Source organism: Micropterus dolomieu, linkage group LG17 (genome assembly GCF_021292245.1).
Source record: "Micropterus dolomieu isolate WLL.071019.BEF.003 ecotype Adirondacks linkage group LG17, ASM2129224v1, whole genome shotgun sequence".
In the NCBI taxonomy this organism is placed as follows: Eukaryota; Metazoa; Chordata; class Actinopteri; order Centrarchiformes; family Centrarchidae; genus Micropterus; species Micropterus dolomieu.
The window spans coordinates 21,706,466-21,733,361 of NC_060166.1; the positions used below are offsets into that span (position 1 = coordinate 21,706,466).

The following is a 26,896-nucleotide window of genomic DNA, read 5'->3' on the forward strand; positions in this document are numbered from 1 at the left end:
CTGGAACAGACAATAGACCTCTGCCCGAGGATCTCAAGGTACGTGCTGGTGTGTATGGGACTAAAAGTTCAGAAATATAACAAGGCGAGAGGCCATGAAGAGCTTTAAAAGTGATCAATAAAATTTTAAAGTCAATTCTAAAACATACTGGGAGCCAGTGTAATGAAGCTAAAATAGGAGTAATGTGGTCATATTTTTTTGTTCTGGTTAAAAGCCTGGCAGCTGAGTTCTGGACAGTCTGGAGTCGATCAATAGATTTTTGGGTTAAACAGGTGAAAAGGCTGTTGCAATAATCCAGGCGTGATGGGATGAAGGCATGTAAAATGGTCTCGGTGTCCTTAAAAGTTAACATAGATCGAATTTTTGCTATATTTCTAAGTTGATAAAAACATGATTGAACAAGCTTTGTGGTGTGCTGCTCGAAATTTAAATTACTATCAAACTAACCAAGGTTCTTTGCAACAGGCTTAATGTGATTTACTAGGGAACCAGCAGATGGCAGTATTTGTTTTGCCATCTGCTGGGACCCAATGACCAGGATTTCTGTTTTGTCTGAGTTCAGCTGGAGGAAATTATTTGACATCCATTTTTTAACTTCACAAAGGCAGTTGTTAAGGGAACTCAGCATTCTAGGGTCTGTGGATCTGACGGGCAAGTACATTTGTGTCATCAGCATAAATATGAAAAGAAATGCCATGTTTATGGATAATATGTCCAAGGGGAAGCAGATAAAAGGAAAACAAAATGGGTCCTAAGACCGACCCCTGAGGCACACCATATTTAACTGGACAGAACGAAGAGACATAGTTGTTTACAGACACGCAAAACAAGACAGGTAGGATGAAAACAGTACCAGAGATCCCCACCCAGTGCCTCAGTCTGTCTAACATGATGTTGTGATCAATGGTGACAAAAGCAGCGCTAAGGTCCAGGAGTACGAGGACTGAGCACATGCCTTCATCAGCAGACATTAAAAGGTCATTGGTGACTTTAAGCAGGGCAGTCTCAGTGCTGTGGTACTTCCTGAAACCAGATTGAAACTTTTCAAAATGTGGCAGGTAACCTGATATGCTAAAATATTATCCCCTATACATGTTTTTAAAATGATTAGTAGGCTAATACTATTAATACTAGCAGTAAAGTCAGTAGTGCAATGGAACACACATTTACTCAAGTCAGAATCAGAAATACAAAATAAAAATATTGATCCCCAGGAGAAATAGTTGTTACAGTAGCTTACTTTGCAAACCAAGGTAATTAAAGAAATAGAAATAATAAAAAGTTGACATGTACAAAATATATAAAAGAAAATATGCAAATCTTATAATAAGCACGTACTGAATGTAAGTATTGCACTTACTCGAATACAAGATTGTACCACATTCTTGAGGTACTTCATTTTACAACAGTTCACTACTTTATTTTGAAATCACGATTTTACATACAAAACACACAATAGGTTTATAATATGATACATTTTTGGGCGTTTTAAGTATTTTATATTTAAAACTTTAAGTTCATTTAGCTGATAAAACTGCTGTACATTTTGAGTATTTTAAAATTTTGGTCTTATGCCTTTTAATTGAATAAAGGATTGAAATACTTTTTCCACTACGGGTATGATGCAGTATTTGTAGTAGTAGAATGAGTGACATTAGCGTATATACATATTGTCCACAAGGTTGAGAGATGAGCTGCTGTATGTAGTGTTTTGATTATACAGGAGATTCTTACCCTTTCAATCTCACCATAGAAATGACCTGCAGAGATAGAGAGTGACATCCAGTGGTCAATGTGTTAACATGTCTAATGAATTCACCTTTTCTTTTCCAATGCAAGCACCATTTTTTTTTTACCACTTTAATGCAACCCACACATTTTCTCTGCTGATAAAGCAGCTCTTCTAGTGAGAGAAGCAGATTTTGCACATATCATTAGAGCTGTCGTACGTGTGTGTGCTTTGTACAAATATTGAAGAATAGTGATAAAACTGTAGCGTTTCTGTGGCTCTTCTTGTCACTGACATGCAGTAGTGAGAAAGACGTCGTCATTAATGAACAAACACTTTCAGTTTGTTTTAGAAGCAAATTTTATTTTTAGCTGTGACAAAAGGGGGGAAAAACAGTCGCCTCCTCAGAGTCTAAATGTTCATGTTCAGGATTAAAGTGCAGAATTGTTTTCACAGCTTGTGTAAAAAATTAAATAAGACAACAAAAAAAAAAGAAATATTAAAATATAAAAACTGACAATGGCAGATCTGGAAAATATAAATATAATACAGAACAAGATGGATTCTCATACAACATAGTATCAGCAATGATTTTCAATCCACTTGAATCAGGCTTGCACTTATGATACATAAAAAAAGGAGATCAGTTCACGTTTTCGAGTCGTTGGCAAGGCTAGCTTACAACAAAGGCACAGCATTGTTCAGAGGTAACGATCCTTTGCAAAGAAGTGCTGCGGCAACATTCTCGCTGATCATCAACACGCCCTCACAGACACACCCAACATGCTCAACACGGCTCACACAGGAAACAGCGGCAAAGCCACTCATGTCTAGTGCATGCCCACGGACAAACACATCAACCAGGAGGGGACTTGTTTTGCAGAAGCAGATTTTGTGTTTTCAGCCTATACATGGACAGAAGATTACATGCTCTGTGAGTCTCACTGTTACTGTTGAATGCTGCTTTGCTATCAAGCTGCTGAATTAACTGAATTGTGTAGAAAAGCACCAGAAAATTGCGGCCCTGAGCCAAAAGAGTATGATGGAGGAGGTTGAGAGGTGAGACAGGCCAGTTTAAGTGTTTAAGTCTATTATCAGAAAGACCTGCAGTGGCTGCAGCCTCTGTGGGCATCACATACGAAACCAAGCAGTCAGAAACAACACAGAACATCATTCACAAAGGACCAGTCTGTAGGCAGCAGGCAGAGCTGGGTCAGCACATCCTCCTGGTAGCAAACACCAGAAAACTTTCAAAGTGGACATAATGGTACTTTATGACATTTTGAAGGCTTGAAAATGAAAATATAGCCATTATGTCTACAGATGTATGACTTTACTTACAATAAGATCACAAAGGGATCAAACAGACTCCTGCCGAAAACTGTTTAAAAGTGACACTGTGCACATAAAATGCATCTAAATAATCAGAAACGTCACTAATCCTCACGCAGGTCCAGTTTACTATCAAGAGGATGAGTTTCCCAGGTCCCATTTTTAAAGTTGAAAGGCTCTATCAGTGTCTTGCATTCATATAATCAACCTGAACCAACATAATTTATTTCCTTATCACAGGTTAGCCCAAGAGAGGAAATTAACAAATGTGGCCTCAACCAGCCATTTGGTAATATAGTGCAAATAAAAGTACTTAAATCTATACAAAAAGATTTCAGTGGTTATATATAAAAAAACAGATGCTGTGTTTTTTTGTCCTTTATATTTTAGCCTGGCTTTCTCTGTTGACTTTTTTTTGTCTTTCACTCTTTGTTTTTCTTATTTAAAATGACAGAATTTGGAGAGAAAATCAGATAGATTCAGAAGCCGGGACAGACCTAACTAGTACGTCATGCAGCTTGTGAAAACAGCAGCAGGAAATAAAAAAAGATGTGTGGACAAGAGACAGAAATTTTATGTTAGAAGGTGCAAGAGAGGAATTTGACAATGGAAGAGATTATTTCTGAGGAGTGCGCATATTTATGCAAAGACAGGAGTAAGGACAGGCGCATACATACAGTGATATTTACAGCTAGCATTTTACATGTAAACAAACAGTTGGTCATCCACCAGAGGAGAGACAAATATGTGGACAGACAGCTGACGTGATGAGGCAGTACCTGGTGATATTATTCCCACGCCTGAACCACTGTACAGTACATGAGACTGATTGAGATCCCTCAAAATTCTCAAAACACAGTTGAGAGTTGATCATAATATGAAGATTTTGTTTAGCAAGTTTGATGTGATTGGACACTCCAGTATTACAATAAAGTTGACTTCATGAAAACGCCAAGATGACCTGTCAAATATTTTTTGGATGGAGGGAATGTAACAATTACTGAGCTTGAACTGAGGGTAGGTAAGATATTTTGTGGCGATATGATTCCTCTTATTTAAATGCTAAAAGCCCCTCAGCAGCTGTCACAGTGGTGACAACGTAGAAAAAAACTCCAACAATAAAGCTTTCGGCTGTGCCCTGTTAACTGCAGTCAAACTTCAACTCTCCTTAATTTCAACTGGTCGGCCAATAAAAATATGGCAATGTAGCATACGTATAGAAAATATGTCTGTAGATTTACAATATTTAAAACATTTACAATGTACACTGGTACGCGTTTGAATGTATAAGATGCCACGTCAATATGAATGGGATACGCTAACAGCTCTTGAAATCGGGACATTTCGTACCAAATGTATGTAAAAGATGTGTACCTCAACGGTGCTACACAATACATGAGGGAGAGGGGGGGCGGCACCACAGACACACACAGGTCGTGCAGTTTATGACCAAACGAGGTCAGAGGGACACGATGAACCAGGATGTGACCTGACAGCATTATTTACAGTCATGCACTCTTCAGTGAGCTATTTTAAAGCTTGAAAGGTTTTGTTTGACTTGTACAAGTGGACAGCAAGTTTAGCTAATCCTTTGTGTTCTACAGACGCGCTCATCTCCTTTGCATTTTTTACTGGTTCAGTTTTGATATCCAAACCAAAAGCAAAAAATTAAACCAAACTCACACAGAAACACAGTACCGCACAATGTACTCTGTAGAGGCCCAAAGTGAGGAGGCTGAAGGTTTTTGCCTCATGCTTTGTTTTTTTTGGACTACTTTATCCACATGAATATACACACTACAGTAAGTACAGTAAGTATTCTTGAAGGGAATGATCACTAATGTTAAATCTATGATTCAAGAGTCGAGTCATGATTTGAAAGCTGGGTCTGATTGCATATGACATGTTCCACTTTAGCTTCTGGCGCAGCAGAATCAAGCTATCATAGCTAATGTCTCTTGATTTGATTATGAATGTGTGTGTGGTTGTGCATCTCGCACAGGTGGCTTTTCAGATCCACGTTTTCCCCCTGAGTCTACTCGTTAAGCCTGAGCCGGCCTACACAGCAGCATCTGCTTTAAACATGGAGGAGTTTTTAAGTGACTCCTCCAGCCACTGAACGCCCGAGGCAGGCCATCGCTGCCCTTGTGGGGTTAACTCTAATTTCCCACCCCCTCCAGTCGTGTTTGGCCCTACTCCGGCTGTTCAGGGTGAGTGTGCAGGCCGTTTTCAAGGCGAGTGATGCCATGGTTCTCCCAGAAGGCCTTGTGCAGCTGGTCCACTTCAGACACCAGGGGTAGACCGATGTCCAAGTGCATCTTCAGGTTCTCCAGCCACTCCTCCAGTTTGGAGAAAGCAGGCCTGAATATTCAGAAAGCAGATAGGGATCTCAGTTTATAATGATTTTTGATTTATTTATATTCACACAATAACACTTTGTCCTTTTAATCAGAATTCTAGCTATCCATCCAGATAGTTTTGTGTGAATGTGAGTGCCATGGATATATAGCAGATGCAAAACTGCACAAATTACCCTGAAACTTGGAGGGAGAGGGAAAAAAAGTTTTTATGTTGGGTGAACTGTCCCTTTAGGTAACATTTCAATGTGAATCTATTGCAGATGTCTGACCGTTTGTCTGCATCAAGGTCACAGCACACAGCAGCCATGGGGAAGAAGGCGGGGGGACAATTTCGGGGACAGTAGTGCTCCAGGAAGCCAGACACGTTCAGTCCGAAGTCCATTGCCCTGGGGAGGTAATCTGGGTCTGCATTCACCCTGCCAATTATCTGGAATGGAATCAAGAAAAACGAACGGAGAAAGAGAAAGAGTTAAAGATATCGCTGTCACAGCAAAGGGAATCCTCCTGTGCCGATCTGCTGAAAGCCAGTAAACCATCCAACGTTCCCAACAGACCACAACTACCATTTGTCTGCCTGTCAGAAGCCACATGAAGACGACGTTGCGTTTCTGCTCTCTCTAATCTTTGCACTGCTCTCTGGCTAATGGTGTCCATCTGGGGAAGTCATACTCTGGGGCTTCTGAGTGACTGAACTAAACTGTTGAGCCTGTATCATGTGGATGGTGTGTGGTCAGGCCCAAAGCTTACCACACTTTGGGGCTGGGTTTTCCTTCAGAAAGCGAGTAACTTTGATTTTTTGGGGGGCTCTGGAAAGGCCCCCTCAAAAAATGGGACATTGGAGAAGAAAGACCTTTCCTCATGAAATTTAATGTTGAAAATGATGTTTTAGAATTATTGATATTATTGAGATTATTGAGTTGGCAGATAACGGAATTTTACAGAAAACTTGTCAAAATGCAGGGTTAGCTAGACAAAGAAGTGAAGATCGTTGTGCACGACTGAAAATCATAATCTTGTAGCTGAACTTGCTAAATGATCTCCAGATGGTTTGAAAGTGTTTAAAGGATTCAATGTTAAAGTGACAAGGAAAGCAACTTGGGTGAATGATAGGTAAGGATCATTTCAAGCTTTTGTAAATTTATTTTTAAATAAATTAATACATTTTTAAATTTATTTTCATTTTAGTTCTGCTAATCAAACAATAATCTCTCTGAAAACCTAGTTATCTGTCTTGGTACTTAGTACTGAGAGTGGAAGGTCACTCACCTCGCAGAGCATGATACCAAAGGAAAAGATGTCTACTCTCTCATCGTAGCTTTTCCCTGGGAAGGAAAAAGGACAAAAAAATTAATGAGTTAATAATAAAATGTAATCAATAATTAGGAGGAATGCCTTTAGCACTGCTTTGACTGTAATGTTCTTCAAGTATCTTAGGAAGCTGTGAATGGGTTTAAATGAATAAATCAGTATATCAGTACAGATCATACCGTGGATCATTTCAGGAGCCATCCAGTAGGGGTTTCCCACCACGGTGTACCTCTTTCTGCGGTCGGGCCTCTTCAGGCCGGGTAGTTTACCCTGCGACAACTTCTCCTCGTGCTTGTCGTCCACCATGAGCCGAGACAGCCCGAAGTCCGCCACCACCACTGTGTTGTTCTATACAAAGAAAATTAAACATGTTCTAAAATTATTATTTTAAATTGTTGTGCAAGCATTCGGAAGAGTGATAAAAAGAGATAAAAACTTCAAGGTTTGGTCAAAGATTGAAAACTCCTACTTTAATTTTTAATTTGAGTGGATCAATTCAGATGTGAGCTCTATAATACAAACCTTTTGTTTTCATGTGACACATGTACAATGGTATTTACTCTGAGTAGTGTAAGCTGGAGGTTTCTGTTGCAAGTTACTTGTGTAAAGCGTGTTTTAGGAAGACTTAACCTGTTATAGCTAACAAAGCCCTCCTTTGTTTTTATATCTGGAGTGGCCCAGAAAATGACAGGTATGTTAAATCCTCAAAGAAAACATACTGTACATATACATGGGTATGTCTAAAGACACCTAAGTGTACAGGAATTCACAAGTTCTTACCTCTCGGACTAGACAGTTGTGTGAGTTCAGGTCCCGGTGGATTATGTTCATGGAATGTAGATATGTCTAAATGGCAGACAGATGGAGGACAGAAAGGCAGCAAGATTAAAATATAAACAGAAACAAATATAAGCCTTTAGTGGTAATCTAAAACCCATGCCAAGAGGAACAATTCTGCCTTGTTTCATCCCAAGTAGCTGGTGTTATAAATACAATAATCCAGTCACGCACGACATTCATCATTGTAATCATATCAAGGGTAAACATATAGAACCAGTGGTTTAATCCTGCAAGAAGTCATGCTGTGATTTCCTTTGAGGGGGATTGAAAAGATTGTGCATTTGAGCAGCTGAAGGGTTGTAGCTCACTAACACGACCACTAGAGGGAGACAGCAGTGAAGGTAACCGGAAACACAGCACCTTCCTTGACCGCTGCGTATGAAGGGATCTTACTGAGGAGGCTTACCATGTGCACTGTTTTTGATAAAAGAAACTATTACAATCACATGCACTTTTCGGTCTTTGAACTCACCATCCCAGCAGCTATGTCCTTGGCAAAACTGACCCGCTGGTTCCAGGGATAGCTGCTGTCCTGTGAGCAAAAACCACAAATGTCAGTGTCTTCAGCTTTAGCTGCTGCTGCTGAATTGTGACATAATTACCTATCACCTGCTAACTATCACTGGCAATGCCAGACCAAACCCTTTCCTCAATTACTAGTAAGTCTAGCCCACACTCGTACGTCTGCAGGCTCACCATTTTCTTGATGATTTCCCTCAAGGTGCCTCCCTTTATGTACTCTGCGATGAAGTTGAGTCTCTTGTCCTTGTAGAGAACTCCAATGAACTTGAGCACGTTGGGATGATCCAGGCAACGCATGACCTTCACCTGATGAAACAACGTCAGACATTTTTTTACACACTCATGAACGCTGCTCTGGGATCTTGGCTGCTTTGCTCATTTGTTAGGAAGGTTCAACTTTCCTTGGGCAGTTAAATGCTAAAGTTAGTATCTCACTATCAGCTGAGTTATGCCATTGACCTAATTCTAACCATTCTCCTAAACTGCAAAAATGGACAGTCAGGGTTGCCTATTAACTTTGGACAAGTTGATACTACAAAACTGATTAGCTCAGGGTAAAATAGTCTGGAATAGGAATAGTCTGATATTTTTGGGAAATATGATTATTTGCTTTCTTGGTGATAGATAAGAAGATAGATATCACTCAATTTTTACATCTGAGACTTTTCTTTAAAATTAAAGTTGAGTAGCTACCCAGGAAGTGTGGCGTAAGAGGTTACAAGTAGTGTTCACAGCACTTCTACAGTATGACACCTCATAAAACATTTCCCTCCCTGAGGGTTAGGCTGTGAAGGAGGAGGAGGAAAAGTCAATTTTACACACACATAAACCTGAAATATAACCCTTCATGTCTCTGTCTTTGAAATGTTTGGTGAACTCATTCCTAACCATCACCCGAGAGGCTGTGGAGCAACAAACAAGATCACGAGAGACTCAGTAATGTCAGACTTGGGCCACCTACAAACAAACAGCCAGTGGGAGTAATAAGTCTTCGTGCTTCATTATGGTCAGGGGTTTGTTTTATAGCCGCTCTTTCTACTCTGTCGGCGTCTACACCAATAACAAAGCAAAGGCTCAGTATTATCGTAACCTAATAATAAATCACCCCACACATACATACTCTCAACCACACGGGAACAATTTTCCTCAACTTGAAATTAGAAGGTTGTTAAGTTAAAGGGGGAGTCTAAGATACCAAACATCAAACAGGAGCATCAGGAGTAATTCAGATCACTTCAAGGGCAAAAATAATGCAGTTAAGTCCAACAGAAGTCTATCCTTCTGAGTATGAGTCATTCTTTGTTATCTTTTCACATTAATGGAAGAACAGGAGAGAGATGAAGCTTTGTGTGGGAGGTAAAATAAGTTCTGCTCTGATCTATCATTTTTGGGAGAAAGGAACATGCTAACACTCCGTTTTGTCTATTTCTGAGGTAATTTTATGTATTTTACTTTCATTTACTCAGGCGAGAGAACTTTTCCTTTCTATTCAGTCATGCCCTACATTCACACAGAGCTGCTGCTAATTTTAACTACAATATTCAGCGTCTGGTCATGTACAAAAAAACTATTTTCTTTTACTTCCTCAGGCACATATTTTCCCAGCTAGTGAGAAATTCAAACCTGCAAGTTTCCTAAACAAAAAAATTGCTTCACTAACTTTAGGGTTCTGGCTATACTCATTTTAGCATGCAGACTAAAACTGAAACATCACTAACATCTGACTTTGTTTGCACTCAAGGAAATGATTTATGAACATACTGACTGTTTAAGATCTGAGGTCAACACTTATCGATTTCAGACTTCTGTTTAGGACAAACTGTTAAATCAGCCTCTGAATAGAAAACTAAGTAAATGTTAACACTAATGATGTAACATCTGGGGTCGACCACCTCCACTCACCTCTTTCAGGAATGTTCTCTGTGTCTCGTCATCAAAGCGAATCAACTCCTTCATCACCATCACCTCCCCTGTCTCCTTGTGGGTCACCTATGACAAGACACAATAACGCAACAAATGCTCAGCAAGCTCAGCAACAAGCTGGGAGACATCATTCTGATGCAATTTCATAAAGCATGTGTGATTTTCCACCTTCTTTACGTCAGCATGAGAAAGAGAAAAACAAACATTAACCTCCTGCCTCTCCACACTTCTCTTACTTATCTCAGTGCTGCCATCCTCTGGACAATGTAAGTACGACAACATAGTGTTGATGCACGCTGCTCATGCACTTTACATACAGGCTGGTGTAAAAACGTATGCTAGCAGTGTCTCTGCCCACCTTGATGGCTTGTCCAAAGCAGCCTTTCCCCAGCACCTCTCCATGGATGAGGTCAGATGGGCGGAAGATGCGGTGCGTCTGATTGGACACGACACGGAGCGACTCTGATCGATTGATGTCCTTCCTCTGGGAGATGGGCGACGCTGCATTGCTGGAGCCTGGTGACTTATCAATGCTGTAACTCCTCCTGAACGGTGAGAAGAGGGAGAAGAAAAGAAAGAGAGGAAGGGAAAAAGAGAGATGAAGAGAGGATACAGTAATGGAAGGGATGAAGAAGAGAGGAACACAGTACTTTATTACTATTTGCTGCTGCAAAAAGAAATATTACTTCATTCAATAATCTTTAGTAAGGGCAGATACTGTCACTTAAGTAAGTTCCTTACGTGATGATGCGGGATCTCAGGGTGCTTATGTCGGAGTTAGGGGGCTGGGTGATGGGCAGGATGGGGCTGGGACCCTCCGACAGAGGGGTGGACAGGGGGCCGTCCACTTGCTCATCGCCCTCGGAGGAGCCTGCCTCGTGCCCCTGACTGTGAGGGTCGTGTTCGATGGTGAGCTGCAGCAGCCGGCTCGTCTCCTGGATCAGCAGGTCGATCTGGAGAGAGGAAGAGGGAGATCACATGTGTTGGTCAGACAGCAGAGATCGCTGTTATAGCTAAAACAAATGCTGTAACAGATGAAGTTTGTCTAAATGCTTTGCAGTTTCTGAAATGATTAAAGAATGAGAATCAACCTTCCCCTCCCATGACCTAAAAGTTAAAGGTGTCTAGGAGGGATGAGGAGTTTAGTCCCTTTAACGAATAGTAAATATTGAGCATTTAGCAGTCTACTAAGCAATAAATCATCGGTAAGTATATAAACTAAACAGGCCACAGAGAAGGAAAGCAAAGATAACGCATTTACCATCAACTACTAGTTCTACCTTGTCCAAATGAACTGTCAAAAGGTTTAATATGGCCTGTTCTTGTTCACTTGGTTGGTAGTAACAACTAAGTTACATGTAAAGTATTTTTAGGATAGCTATAACATAAATGTGGGGAATTGTCCCTCCTCAACCACGAGACAAATCAAAACATCCAGATTTTCTTTTGCAAAATCACAGCAAAGTAACATATTTCAGTAACAATGTGTCAGGGACAGTGAGGCGAATACCTCATCAAGAGGGACATTGTGAATGGGCGTCCCGTTGATTTCAAGGATCCTGTCTCCAACATGAATGGAGTTCTTCACATCTGGACTGATGCAGTCTGTGTCCACCCTGAGTAAAGAAGGACAATAAGAAAATAATCATAAAGGAACTTCGTTCTAACACCGACCTGATATTTGATAAAGTCTCAGCTTGTTTGAATAACAGTTACTTAGATCTCTGTTAATTTCCTTTTCCTTCCGCTCTATTATACATTTTAAATGAATTTCATCTATCACACTGTCCTCCATTTTTAGTCTACCCTCCTTCATCCTGTGTCCTCAACAATACTCTCTCTCCTAGTGTTAGTGTAGCCTCTCCTCTTCACACAATGACCACAAACTAGTAACACAAACATCCACACACACACACACGCGCAGAAACACAGACAGACAGACTCACTGGGAGACTCTGACGGTGTGTCCGTGCTCAGGGCTGTAGCCATTGGTTGGACTGAGTGGCTGGTCGATGCACACAGAGAAACCTCGCCCTCTGCGTCCGTTGTTGTCTTCGGCGGAGGCTGGGATGGACACGAGTGTGACGGTGTGAGGGATTCGCGAGCATGGAGAGTCCGGCAGCGACACCGGGGTGACGATGGTCTGGTAGTAACAGTGACCGCTGAGAGGAGAGGATAAAAGGATGTGGGAAGCAGGGATAGATGGAAAGGAGCAGGGACATTATAAGAAAGAGGAAGTAAAGTGAGGTTTCTGGCTTTACAAGAGTCCATGCAATCACAAGGGGAACGTCAAGTTCTCATTATAACAGTTTTTATAGCCAGGGTGGAAAACACTGTGCTGTCATTGTTCAGATTTGAGGATCAGAGTTACCTCTGATAAATCCAAATCAGTTTCATAAGTTTGGCTTACAAAGAAGACTATTTTTCCCCAAAACATAATGAATGCTGAGAATGTGAGGTCAGTCCATGAAATAGCTATGAAATGATTCAAAACAAACACACGTTTTAGCTTTTTTTTTTTTTTTTTTTTTTTACACACTGCAAATTTTACTCTCATATTTATGCTTCACCTCTATCAGACAAGCAATTTAATAGCTTTTTTTTTTTTGCTAGCTGTCACCTGAATCGACCCAATCTGGTAAATCTCTCAATTAATGTGATGATCTGAGACAATCACATCATGGAGTCAACCACCCACTTCCACTCAGAGAAGAGGACAAAGGCTGTTCTGTCTGTATGTATGTCTGTGGAGTGCAGCTTGTGTCACATTGAACGCTCTTGTTTTTCAAGCCTGAGGCTTATGACCGCCACAAGAACACAACACTGGAGCCACACAAGACAAGAACATACAGAATCTGAAAAAGACGCAGTTTTCATAATGTTCCTGATTGTAATTAGCAGGTTTACTATAGGAGCCATAACAACTGAGACTGTTAGAGCTACAAATGATCTTCTTTTAATGTACTATGTCTTATGACAGTACAGCTCTGTCACCAGCTTAAAAACTGTACTTTGAGTAGCTTCTTGTGATTATCTGGCTGAAAAATTTCAGTGTACAAAATCCCCCCCTAAAAACGCAAATTTCCAATAATAAGCTCAAACATCTGTGGTAAAACCGTGGTTGCTGTGATGCATTGTGTCAGTTAGCACCACAGTTGGTGCTGCAACAAGTCTTTTGAAGCCAGAAATGAGGTGCATGAATTTAAGATTTTGTCAATCAACTGCTTGCTTTGGCTTGTTGTACATATTTTGTGGCTTTGGTTGCACTTCAAAGACATTTCAAGTGGATTAGTTTGCTGCAGAAGAGGGAATTAGGAAGACTACCTTTTAAAAAAAACAACAACAATAGTTTGGCAAATTAGGGGGGTACGGAGCTACCATCCCACAAACTATACAAGATTTGATTTGCCTGTGTTAAAACATTTGGCCAATTAAAGACTTGAGACTTGAGGCTCACCAGTAGAGTTTGGATCTCTCCACCAAAGCGTACGTGTCTCCGTCACCGATGAACGCCCTACAGTTCAGACAGGTGAAGCATTCTGGGTGATATTTCTGTTCCCCTGCAACCTGTTAGAGAAAAACCAAAAGACACAGTTAAAAAAAACATTGTCTTCTATGTGTCGAGAATACTTGATCTGTGATTGTTTTCTGATTTCTTGTCAAAACACTCAAGGGCAGAAATTCAGCAACAGTGTTGACCGGAGCAAGAGGCAAAATTAGATCGGAGAAGTAGGGCGAGGTCTGGTCACTGAGGGTAATACTGAGAGCTGGGAGATTGAATTTGCTGCTGCCAGATCCCCCCTCCAGAGCTTAGGGCAGTTTTGCAAACAAGAGAGGGAATTGAGTTATGGCCAAAAAACAGAGCAGGCAATGAGCAGATTAATCACACTGGCAGATCTGAGGATGATGCTGCCGCTGGAGGTTTCAGTTCTGGATGTTCTTCAGACCGATGGGAGAAAACCAAACACTGTTTAAGTGGTCAGATAAATCATAAAAACATGTAACTGTGTATCATCTCTATCAAGTAACAACCTTCCCACTTTTACCACTGCTCCTTAAATATGCTTGTCCTTGCTTGTTGTGACTCCAATTGACTGAAAAATCGAAGAAGTGGCCCACATCTCCGCATATCAACATCGACCCCTTTTAACTCCTTCAGGTAATTTTGCGCCTATCGATGCAAACGACCCAACCACTCAAATACCTAATGACTTCTATGATTAAACATGAGCTACGATGTTTAACACTAAAGGTGGAGTCCACCAGAGCTGTTCGCTCCCCAGGGGGCTGTGCTTGTGGTTTCATTTTGTGCTTTGAGTGGCAGAAAATTTTGGAGGGAGTGGGTCCCCTGATAGCGCTTCTCAACTGCAACAATCTGCAATGCTAATTTAGTATGCCAAGAGTGAGGAGGGGCATTGATTGCATAGAGGAGTGCTGAACAAAGAACAATCAATTAAATGTAAAGGAAAGACCAGACATTTTGTTTTGTGTAGTCTAAGAATTTAAAGAGAAAACAGATTTTTGCATATAATTTCTTTAAAAGGCCACATTTAGAAGATTTGCTGATACGTCTGGATCATTAAAGTTCTACTTATTTTTATTTGTTAAAAAGGCTTTTGCATATCAAACCACCATCACTGAAAAGCAAAATATGAACACGTGGATGCTGCCACAATTCTGAGATTCAGACTTAAAAGTAACTGAAAGATTAAAAGCAGAAATAACCAATCGCCCAAAGACAGGAATGCTACTTCTACAAAACAGGGAAACAAAAATGAAAGAAAAAGTAAAGATCAAAGAATCAATAAAATCATTGCATAGGGCCATATGTCTGCTGCCCCACCCTCCTTGGAGAGCAGCAGTGAAACCACGAGCGCACATAAACACAGATAAACACATGCTGCAGGGAGGAAGACACTGTAGTTAACTGTTTTTTAAGTAATGAATCTGAGCAGCTCCTTCCAGTTAAATACCAAGCAACCGTCTCACAACTTGGCTTTGATACAAAGAGCATCCCGACTTTACTGTGTTTTCAGAGTGAGTGAGTCTATCCTCTGTTTACTTGTTTTGGAGTGAGAACAATAAAGATTAACCTTGTAACAAATAAAAGACAAAAAATAGTCAACTTACATATTTTACAAGATTTTCCTCATTTTCACTATGCACGTTTAATGGCCACGCTGACACCACAACATCACAGCAGAAAGTCAGAGTGAGAGCGAGATGAGAAAACAGAGACATAATGGCTCTGTAATGGACAAGGGAACGAGGCTGCCGTAGGGCTTATTGACCGACTTAATTTCTTTATTTGTCCTCCAAGCAGCCTCATAAAAAGGAGACATAAACAATTACTGTCCGACATCGGCAGTGAGTCTAAACACAACATTAGAAAGACAAAACGACGAAAGAGAGATGAGCAGGGAGGATCTTAAAGTAAGATTACAGCAGGACAGAAGGATCAATTTTATTATGATTTTTAGCATCGGATTTGTTTGTGGAGAGCTGTGAATTTTCTCTTTTTGTGTGTGGCACTTAGGTGCAGCCCTACAAATGGGAAAGACAGGAAGAAGAGGACAGCTGGACAGAGATGAAAAGGGTGTGTGGCTCTGCACAACACTGCGGCTGCCATTTGCTTGCCATGCAGGCAAGACACACACGCGCACACACACACACACACACACACACACACACACACACACACACACACACACACACACACACACACACACTTTCTAAAACCCCAGGCGACAGCTGCTGCCCTCACATTAAGGACATGCTTCCTCTCCAGAAAGACAGATAGGGAGAAATAAATCGTCACTCTATCTGATATCAAACCATGTGACTGCTTGACAAATGGCTTTCAAAAAACAGATTCACGAAACATCACATGTTTAAACACGCCAGTGGTTCCACTTTTAATCTTCACCCAGCACAGAAGCTGTGTGTTTGTGTGTCTTGAAGTCTCGGAGAGGGTATTTCATTATTTGGGTATTAGCTCATCATGCTTGTGAGAGTGTGACTGGCTGGTCATGGAGCCTCGTGGCCTCTTCTAGTGGCAACAAACCAAACTGTATGCACATGTCAGTCATCGTGAAAGGAACGAGCCAGTCATAGAAATGTAGCTCAAGTTATTATACTTGGATTTTTTCACCTACCTACAGAGAACGCGTAGTCCAGTATTTCCCAACATTTTTTTGCTTGTGACCCCTTAATACAAAGTCTGCTATTCCACTATTTGTATGTCTATGAGCTGGAAACAGTTCAACCAAAGATAACTCTCATTATTCAAATGTCAGGCCAGACATGTCAATATTTCATATGACCTCTTTTGCTTTACCCTCTAAATGGGTCAAATTAGCAAGCTAACGTTAGTTTTATCAGTTAGCTAGTCAGGCTAGCTACACATTAGTTACACCTGGCAAGTAAGTAACAACTAATTTCTACGTAGGAACTGGTTTCTGTGGTGTGACCCATTTGTTTGTTTGTTTGACCCATTTATTTGATGTTGAGTAAATCTCCACTTACATACAAAGCTTGTTTTATAACTAGGCTGCATCTGAAGACATGAGACAGCCATCGCTGCTGGACACAGAAAAACCACAGGCGATGGTCCGCCTTAGAGACTGTTGGCCCGTCGTGTCAGGGCCTTTAAGCTTTATTTGTTTTTAATGATTTACATGTGTGACCTTAAGTTAGCTGTGGAATGTGAACGAACCCTTTTAAGCCATTTGGAGAAATGTATGACTGTTTAATGCTCTCAGCAACACTAAACAGCTAAGAAACATGTTGGCAGTAAGTCAGGGATGCTTGACACCTCCTTCAGGCCTTTCAGTCAGCCATGTTGACTTTTCCTGAGATGAGGTCTGAGTAATCACTTCACAGGACAATATAATTAGTTTGCAACTAAAATTAATTGTTTTGATTTGAGTTAAAAACTATGATGAGCTCACGCATTCGAAGGCTACCAGAGGACGAAAATGAAGATGAATAATAACGAGGAGATAAATAATTTAAATTTCCAGTTGCTAGTTGTTTTTTTGACAGGTTTCAAACTAATTCATTAAATTCCTATTTTTTAACATTTTGGATTTTCCCCCATGACATTTTCAAATGTCATCGCCACATGTCACATTTTTCTTGTTGATTATATTTGGCAAAGAAAATACAAAGATGAAGAACAGCTATAGATGCCAACTGTTCAATCACAAATAAGAAAGTGATTGTCTGATCTTCTGATTGCATGAAGTGAAGGAGGCCTATACATGCAATGATCTTTCATAAAATCACGACATGTAGGAGTTTCCCCACTTTCCCTAGACTGAAGAAGATGATTTGTGTTTACAGATGTGTCCAATACGTCAATGACCAGGTATTTTAAACACACAAATGAAACGTGGAAAAAGAAAACTGCAAGGAAAAGAGTAAATGTTGACAGGGGCGAATTTAAAATTAAACATTCAATACATAATATTTATATTTTTACAACCCATTTAACTTTTATAATATTTAAATTATTCACATTATTTGTTTATGTATCCAGTTATACATTTAACTGGATACATTACTTAGCCTGTTACTTAGCATTTGTTGTTTTTGGGACTCCAGGAACACAGTAACAAAGTAATTTTAAGTTGAGCTAAGATGATTAACCGATTACACAATAAATTAACTATTTTGATTATTAATAAATCGTTCAAATTATTCAAAAAAATTCACAGGTTCCAGCCTCTCAAATGTGAATATTTGCTGGTTTTCGTAGCACAATATGATCAATGATGTGTTATGTTTGGACTATTTTTACAATTCTGTGACATTTTATAGACCAAATAATTAACTTCAAACTGGAACAGTGGACTCTTGTTGAACACACAGAGGTTGGAAATGACAGGGAACAATATAAATCAGGCCTGATCTACAGTACATGTGTTTATACACAGGACGACCTCATCAGGGACCTCTACATGCCTTCTGGTCCCTTTACCTCAAGAAGACCCACATAAACACCGGTTAGACGCTCTGACTTCGGCTAAATGTGGAACGATGATCTCATAACAACACTGGCGTAGGTGCTTATGATCGGCCTCACTAAATTAGGGGAGATCTGGCTCTGCTCAACCTCATGCTTGGTGTAATGAACTTTACTCCAAAGCCTCCTTCATTGACTAAACTCACAAACACAGTCCAAATGTGACTGAGCTCCCAGGACCAACACGTGTTTAAAAAATGACCTCATGTTGAATGTTTTGAAGAAATACTTAAAAACATCAACTGCATTAGGCACCTGATACTCCCCACAGGGGGAGCCACACTTGGATTCCAGAAATGTGTCAAAGGGAATTCCTAAAGCACCAATAGATTGATAAAATCCCAATATCTGCTGCAACCAAGGCTTTTGGAGCAGAAATAAAGTCAAAGACAGCCATGATCCTGATCCTTTTAGACCCTCTACAGTAGACATTCATTTAGACAAATACAATTAGACTGAAGGTCTGAGAGAGAAGACAGTTGACCACATTGATGCTCTCTGAATGGAAACCCCCTTTAGCTACAAACAGTACAGTAACACAGCATACACAGGCCTCAGCTTTAGAAATGCTGTTAATGTATTCAGCTTCTTCCCTCCTCTGTAAGTCTCACATCCCCTGTGGTTTAGTGTGGCCTGCATGTAGGTGGTAAATAACAATATCAGTTATTAAAAATTACAACGGTTGTCCATCTCTGACTGTGTGACCCCATGCACACACACACACTCAATCCTACTTTTGGAAGGAAGAATTAGCACTTGTGCCATGGATCATCAGTTTTTCATGAAATGAAAAAAGATAAACTGGAGCGCCGTACAGAAAAGAGGAACAGATCTGTAATTACTATGCAATACGGTGACCCAGTTTAAAAATGACACGCAAAACACGGCAGTGTGCAGCACCATGCTTTAGCTTCAGGTTTAAAATTAAAGATAAAGATGGAAATAGTCTCTGCACAAGTAACCGGCAAACCATCTCAATCAGCCACTTGAGATTGTCTGGATGCTTCCTCGCCGGCTCACGTACGACGGTACATCACCCATTAGACAACCTGGTAACCCAGAGCAGCAGCAGTCAACAGCCTCACCTTCTTATCCCTTTTCCACAGCCTGAGACAGCAGAAGCTCCAGAAAAACAAATCTCCCACCATGTCAGCAAGAGCTGGCGTCTCTCCCCGCTGTTCTAGTTCATTCTACTGAGGCAGGCGATTTCCCCGCTGTCACAACAAAACACTGGCAGCGGCCAAACCGGCCGGAGAGACAGAGCTGCAAGGGGGAGGGAGGAGAGAGAGAGAGAGAGAGAGCAGCACACGCCTTTACAGCTGAGCTCATCTCTGAATCAATGTCACTCCCCCCTCCCACCCTGCCTTCTTCTTCTATCTCACTTTTGCTATGACCTCATCGTTTCCTGTTTGGGCCCGCCCACTCTTGCACACGCGCCACCCGGCTGCTTCAAACATCCACCCTCCCACCCCTTGGTATCTTCAGAAAATTCCTCACTGTTCTCACACGCTGTACCCATTCCTGCAATCCCATTTCAAAACCAGTGAAAACTGGCAGTGATAGTTAAAGGCCTGATTAATGGGACATTATGAGAGGGAATAATTTTGATTCTTTATTTTGTTACGTTTAAGTGGAACAAAGGGATTGTTTCAAGGTATAGATGGTGAAATAATATATTGCTGTATACTGTAGCCAACAGCTTAACTTACAGTATACTGGATGTGCTTATTATTCTGTTGGTCCGATCACATGTCTTCATTAGAGGTGCGAAATCGATCGATTACAGATTAGTCTGTCAATAATTTTTGCAATTAACTAAATAATCATTAAGTCAATAAAAATGGCAGAAAATATTTAAACATTCCTCAGAGCCTGTGGTGTGGTCTTCAAGTTCCTTATTTGACCGCATAGCAAGTATATTTAACTTCCTATGATGAAACCGGGGAAACAAGCAGAGAACGAATGCAGCAAATCTTTAAATATGAGAGGGTGAAAAAAGGAAATGGGAATTATATGAACTAGATACAAGGTATCTAGTTCATATATGTTGTATCTGATACAACAATTATCATCACAAACTGAAGTTCTTTCTCATTTTAACTTCTTCTAAACTGATTAGCTAACCAACTCATTCCTTGTTTAACATTTTGCAGACTTCTTCATTTAATATTCAAATGAACAGCCAATAGATTAAAAAAAGGAAACATTCATTCTCTTGTCTCACACTAACTGGAAGTCAACCTGGAGGATTTCACCACATTAAAATGAAATTAAGAAAATGCCCACAATTTTCCACTTTCAACAGACAAAGTTCTCAGTCACATGTAGAACGAGTGTAATGTTATTTTCATTCATGGCAATGAGCATATGTAAGACATATGATATGCTTGTGTGATCTTTAATAATAGCATTCAGCTGACTTTTCTTCCAGCTACTTTTCTCTCCTCCCCTGCCTCATATAATCTCTATTCCCAGCATCACTCTTTCTTCCACCCTCCTCTCATTAGCTCTGTGTCTCATTTATCCTTGTTGCCTCAGTTTGTTCCTGTCCCTAAAAATGTCCTGCACGCCAAGAGTCGATCCCTCCCTTAGCTACAAGCTAGTGCCGGAGGGCCAGTGCCGGAGAGTGGGCAGATATTAATAGACTGTCAGATGCCCGGTGGTTCTAATGTTATAGCTTTGGAGACAGACTGCAGAGGGCTGGTACAGAAGACCTGATTAAGTTACTGTGGGAGTTACAGAAGCTGCATTAGAAACTGCTCCAGAAAAATCCACTCTGCCGGCAACATCCGGAGTAAAGGTCAACAAGCAGAAGATACAACTGCAGTGGAGTTTAAGTTCAGGTTGAATGACCAGATTGGTAACTGCTGTTGGTTATCCGTCAGTTGTGATTGTACGGACGCAATTAAAACAATAGAACTGGACATTGGCTTTAACACAAGGTATTTGTTTTTTAATATTGTTGACACTTCTACAGTCTAATACAATGATATAGAGTCTTAAAGCAAAACAGACTTTTGACGGATTGACTTTTTAGTCTTTGTTAGTCTTTTGGTATTTATTATTGACCTACATGTCAACAACTTTTTACCTTAATTTACCAGTATACAAAAATCGGTATAAGGGTAGAGCTAGTTTTCGCATAATTGTGCCTTTATCTCAGAACTAACGTGCCTGTGATGGCACAACTGGTTTCTTGTAATGTTTTTCTACAATGGGCTTTCTCTCTGTATCATTGATGGCAACAGTTAAAAATAGCAAGTCTGACAATCCATTTCTCCCGTTTAATTCTGAGAATGTCACTAGGCAGCTGATAATTTGTCTCCCATCACTCCTGTACAGTAGATGCGGTTATAAATATCTTGCAGATATCTGCATCTGGCCTATGATCTGAAGGAATGACAAACAACACAAAGCATTAAAATACACCCAGGAATGCAATATTTATCATCATGGTATGTCTGCAAGTATCAGATTAGAGCATGACTATGTAACTTTTGGGGGAAAAAACAAGACATTCTTCAACATTCTTCTTATGCCTTGATTCCCCCGGGCCCAGCTCTATGATGTTACAAGGTGTTTTGCCTGCCTGGTATGTTGACTTGCTCAGATTTTGTCGATTTTATTATTTTTCTTTAATTTGGTGCTTAAACCATGACTAAGTAGGCTGCGTAGTTAAATGGTTTCTTTTATTGTTGAGATACAATCAGGAGTCTGCACACGGTGTCTTATTTTAAAAATTGACCAGATGCTCTATAATGTTTCTGTGTCTGACTTCCTGCCCGATTCATCTGCTCTGTGAAGGCTGATGCAGCTTACGTCAAAAACAGACCAGTCATGTATTCTCCACGGAGCAGAGCGGAGAGCTGCTTCTGAAACGCACTGTTGTGAATCTGGTGGAGGCATTGCATAGAATGGCTGTGAACAGCTCCGCCAGTGGTCAGTGCCTAGTGGAAGCAGTTAGAAATTAAAAGGTGAATTCATAAGTAATGGAACAAATTATTGCTCAAATTATTACACTCTTTTATTATTATTTTTTACTGCTACAGTTTTACTTGGTCTGGCATTACCAGTATCTTATGGAGGCTACTGTCAGCTAATGTTGCCAACTTTAGGTAGATGTTTCTATAAAACAAGTCATTAAGTCATGTTGACTTAATGACTCTCTTCTACTTTTACTACTGTAACATTATATTTCTAATCCAATTCATGTAATTTCTTACTTTCTTGTTTGCCAAGACAAGCTGTTGTTTTGATGCTATAGTAGCAGGAGAGTTTTCGAGTATCACTGTCTGGAGCTGGTGTGCTGGCTCTGGGAAACTGTCGTTTCCTGTCTAAATGTTAGCTTTGCAGAAGCAACTGTAGCAACAGTATGCTAACCCTCAACTTTTACATTAGTTGCTGTGTCGTTGATCACTCTATATCATGGTATTTGTCATGGTTTTGGATTTCTCCAGAACTGCATATCCCACCTTTAATATAAAAACATTTCTCATAGTAGCTTTAACATTATGTCATAATCATCACTTACGGGCAAAGTGGTGCCTGTTTAGCAGAAGTACCATAGGCTTACTTTAAAGCTTCAAAGTATGTTTTGGTACCAGCAGGGAAAGTTTTATCAGGGACTTCATGTTCAATAAGGTGCCGTTGAGTTTAGGCAGTCCTGCTGGCAGTCAGCTCAGAAGTGAAACCCAGCAGCCCACAGCTGTGCCACAGGGGGGATTTCAGCCTACAGGGGCTTCTGCTTTCGTCAGAGTTTTCACTGTGAAAAGAGGAATTGCTAAATAAGTTTCAAAACACACTTTGGAGACGAGATCACTGGTCAGGTTATGTCTCTAAATCTGAAAGTGTAAATATGGATTGCAATATTTAGAATTATATTTAAAATATTTTAAAAAACACACATCGTGACTTTATACAACATCACACTGTGAGCAGAAGATAAACAGAAAGCCTCCAAGTTCAATCCTCCATCACAGCAAGAAGCCATAAAGTTGAAGTGCCACTAAGCAAGTTATGAGGCCCCAGCAGCCCCTCTGTGTGTCGGCCTGACCTCTGACCTCCCTGATATGTTTTAATGAAAACTCTCCTCCTACAAAGTATGCAAAACATGTTTCTGCACTGTGACAGAGTGCTGTGTTCAGACCAGATCGAACGCTGTGTTCAACATCACTGATGAGATCATCAACAGTTGATCTTGTTGCTCAGAAAACAATGTCACAACCTGAACATCAACATCATCTTAACAATACGCTTTTCGCAACACTTATTACACATGTCTGTCTTCACTTAGAGGGAAAACAATCATCAGGCGTTTACAGAAAGAACTGGCAGATTCCCTCACACCAGTGGGAGTAGATTAAGTACACTGCAGATCTGGGACTTTCCATTGGTTTGGTGGACAACCCCAAATATCTCCATTTCTCAATATTAAACGCATTATGTAGAGTATATGTATACTATAATGAAATCAGAATACAAGTATGACAAGAAGGCACTAACCCAAATCTGCTGTCTCTCACTGTTAGACTGCTGTGGTTCAATTATGAATTTAGCTAAAGCATTAATTCATACAAGGTCAGATCTGTTATTTATGACACACCTCCTATTATGTCCTTTACTGCTTATCTTTATGTTTTCCATTTATTATTTCTAAGAAAATAGCTTGTTTGTATGTATAAAGAAAATATTCAAATGTGTATCAGACTGAAACAGAAAAAAACTTAAATAGTTGGTATACAGATGTTAAGAAGGGAGAGGTAAAGCAAATGGTGCAACTACCACAACATCTGAATTTCACATGATGCCAAAAAGTCCTAAAGAATCTTAAGCACTTGTGATTTCAAGGAAACTTCTTGGATTTCACCTTCAGTTGTTATTCTTCTGGAACTTCAGGTAATCTCAGAAGCTAATGAAGAGAAAAAACAAACACAGAATGTCCCCAGGTTTTAAAACAATGCCAGTAAGGCCACATTACAACCACCTGATTACTGCTTTTCTGTGAACACTGACATGATGAAATCAATAAAAAAAGGAAACGTATGGTCATGTCACAACAAAAATGGCACCTGATGGACTAACAGCAGAGGTTTTGGGCACTGAAAGAAAAAGTGAAACCATAAACAGCCTCACAAAAAAAAAATCCCTAATCTATGAAACATCCAGTACGAGACTGATTCATCATTTTCAGTTGTTTTGCAATTCAAAGTTGTAACTTTCACATCCAACCAATACTAATATAGCCTTATTTCAGCTAGCAAGTAAGGATAGAATGATGTGACTTTCTCACGATACCCTTTCTGATATCTCAACTCTGCCAATTCAGAGCACTGAGCTCAAACCAGTAGTCTTTCTCTATCTGAAACTCATTGGTATCATTTTCATGTAAGGTAACATGAGGCCACAGCTCGCTGTGACTATCAAGTCGGTGGTCCACAATGACTGAATGAATACAACAGATAGCAGAGACATAAAATTATATAATGACATCGACAAAGAAACCGCATTTAATGTGGACTGCTCACGCTATGTCTAACACCCGGTCTGCTTGAGAAGAACAGTATTGGTGGCAATATCAAACAGATGGATCATATTGATGCATCCCATAGACTGTATATAAAGATGGACGACACATCTCCATTTCCTCCCACTTTGCAAAAATTAAGCCAAAATATCCCAGATACGGGCGCTGCCTTCTTGCGCTAATGATGTCATTTGGAGCCAAAGTGTGAGCAGGAGTGATCGGGGTTGGAGACGCGGTACTGAGGTTCTGTCCACTCACCCGACTCATTCACGAACAGGGCTCAGCTGTCAATCATGACACGAAACTACCTTTCTATAGCTTCAAGTATCTAATTAAAACCAAACATAAAAAAATAAACACTGGAAGACACATCAGCGTGCTAAGAAGTAGTTAAAATTACAGAAACCACCTTTGGGAAAAATGTATTTGGCATGTACTTTTGTTTGGCCCTTGTCCGATCCCCTAACACGGAGGGGTTTGTGACATTTACTGTAGCCAGCCACCAGGGGGCAATCAAACTATTTTGGCTTCACTTTTTGGGAACAATCATGTTGTCCATCTTTATATAGCCTATGCTTTATATATACGGCCTTAAAGATGTGTAATAACTGAGACGACTCTCCACCTGTCAAATTCATACTCCAAAAATAATACGGGGAAGCATTTTACATATTAGGTCATAACTGCTGCTAACTGCCGTTAGCTAGTTAGCTTAGTTAGCTGTGCAGCTTACTTAGTGGTCCTATTAGCTGACTGAGTCCAGAATGGGCACCAGGCAATGGAAGAGGGCTCAGGATAGGAGCCTCCCAGTGAACCAAACACAGCCTTCAAGACTGACAGAGGCCACTTTGATGACAGGGAATAAAGTACTTCACAGTAGCTTAGACCAGGACTTTGAATCTTTACTGGGTCAGCCTCACCCAGTTGTGGCAAAGATACCACAATGAAGGTTAGAAACCGTGAAACCAGAAGCTTCTCCCAATCTCTGGACATCTAGCAGGTCGATGTCTGGCCCCGCTCTCATCAGCTTGCTTAACCCTGAGATGTTTGCAGAAAAGCTGAATAACTCTACAGTGAATGTGGAGCTGGCTAGGATTACTGCACATTCACCTGTTAGTAGCAGGTGTGATGGACAGATGGAGGGCTGGTGGGAGGAAAAGCTAATCAGGTAACAGTATTCTGCACATAAATCAGTATCAGAAAGGGTAGTAAATTACTGAGTAACATCCTCTGGCTGAATTACAACCACTTTACTTAGAGCTAAAGGTGCTAACAGGAGCAGAAGCGGAGTATGAAACTGCAGACACACATATGTTTGCACCTAGCATGCTCATAATGTACAAACGCACAGACAAGGCTCTCAATATAATATTATAGTCTAAGAGTTCATATTAAGTTAGGACAATGGCCCCATCCACAGGTCAGCTGTGGTCACTGACAAAAACAAAGTAAAATATATAAAAACACACTTTCAAAGAGAGACTTTTTTTCAAGTTATTTTGAGCTTAACGGCTCATTCTTAAGCTTGGAAACGGCAGTCGGCAAAACAACACACACTCAAGATCCACTGACTTTCTTGTTCTGGAGCGTTTAATGGCTCCACAATTGAACTAACACTGACAAGAAGTTCCAAAAGTGCTCAGAATAATGGAAATCTTGAACATCTACAGTTTTCGTAAGAACCGAGCAAAAGCAATCTGATGGAGGCTAGCGTGTGATACAATCAAAAGTTAGTGGATCATGTATGTAGATGCATCTTCCACCAGACCATCATGCATCATGTTTGTTTTAATGTAATGTTCAAAATCAGGACCACACCAATCACTTGTTCCATGGCCTTCTCATTAACATCTCACCAGATTTAATAAAAATCCTATGAGCTATCAAACAAAAAAGTGTAGTTGTCAGAAAACAATTAGAAAACAATTCCCAAACATTTTAAAAAAAAGAATAAGGCAAGGCCCACCTTCTATGGTGGGCATCGCTGTGGTAGGAGTGATGAAATCCCATGAAATTCAAACACAGCTTACTTTCCTTACTGATGTATAGTTTTCTGGCTGCAGACTCTGACTCATCGCTGCATCATGAAGCTCAAAATGTTTTCACTGACTGTGACAGCAGGTGCAGTGGCATCAGTGAATTTTAAAAATAGGATTGTGCTTTCCTGCTAATCTGCACAGACAGACTGTGCAGCACTGGAGGGGACTTCTTTCTGGGTGTGGCACAGACGTGGGGAGCTGACCTTGGTCTGCATGTCTACACGTTAACACAACTGGTCTGGCCATCTTGGCAAGTCAATCATGATTGGCTGACTCAAATTTACTAAAGTGTAA

At 40.4% G+C, this 26,896-nt stretch overlaps 1 protein-coding gene across 2 annotated transcripts in view; it reads right to left on the bottom strand.

The window, feature by feature from the left end:
• Positions 1 to 2,071: 2,071 nt before the first annotated feature.
• The window catches only part of limk1a (LIM domain kinase 1a), a 32,284-nt gene continuing 7,459 nt past the window's right edge, over positions 2,072 to 26,896 (bottom strand). Inside the window, exons 1-14 of one of the 2 annotated variants that reach the window (XM_046073370.1) lie at positions 19,126 to 19,338; positions 13,472 to 13,581; positions 11,961 to 12,176; positions 11,525 to 11,630; positions 10,756 to 10,967; positions 10,373 to 10,559; positions 9,994 to 10,080; positions 8,266 to 8,397; positions 8,042 to 8,101; positions 7,510 to 7,575; positions 6,909 to 7,077; positions 6,688 to 6,743; positions 5,691 to 5,848; positions 2,072 to 5,422 (exon numbers count right to left, since the gene is read on the bottom strand). In XM_046073370.1, coding sequence (XP_045929326.1) covers positions 5,254 to 5,422; positions 5,691 to 5,848; positions 6,688 to 6,743; positions 6,909 to 7,077; positions 7,510 to 7,575; positions 8,042 to 8,101; positions 8,266 to 8,397; positions 9,994 to 10,080; positions 10,373 to 10,559; positions 10,756 to 10,967; positions 11,525 to 11,630; positions 11,961 to 12,176; positions 13,472 to 13,581; positions 19,126 to 19,188 — 1,791 coding nt within the window. In that variant the 5' untranslated portion in view covers positions 19,189 to 19,338 and the 3' untranslated portion in view covers positions 2,072 to 5,253. Of the gene's footprint in view, positions 5,423 to 5,690; positions 5,849 to 6,687; positions 6,744 to 6,908; positions 7,078 to 7,509; positions 7,576 to 8,041; positions 8,102 to 8,265; positions 8,398 to 9,993; positions 10,081 to 10,372; positions 10,560 to 10,755; positions 10,968 to 11,524; positions 11,631 to 11,960; positions 12,177 to 13,471; positions 13,582 to 19,125; positions 19,339 to 26,896 lie in introns of those variants that run through there. The other variant, XM_046073369.1, reaches the window with a different exon arrangement.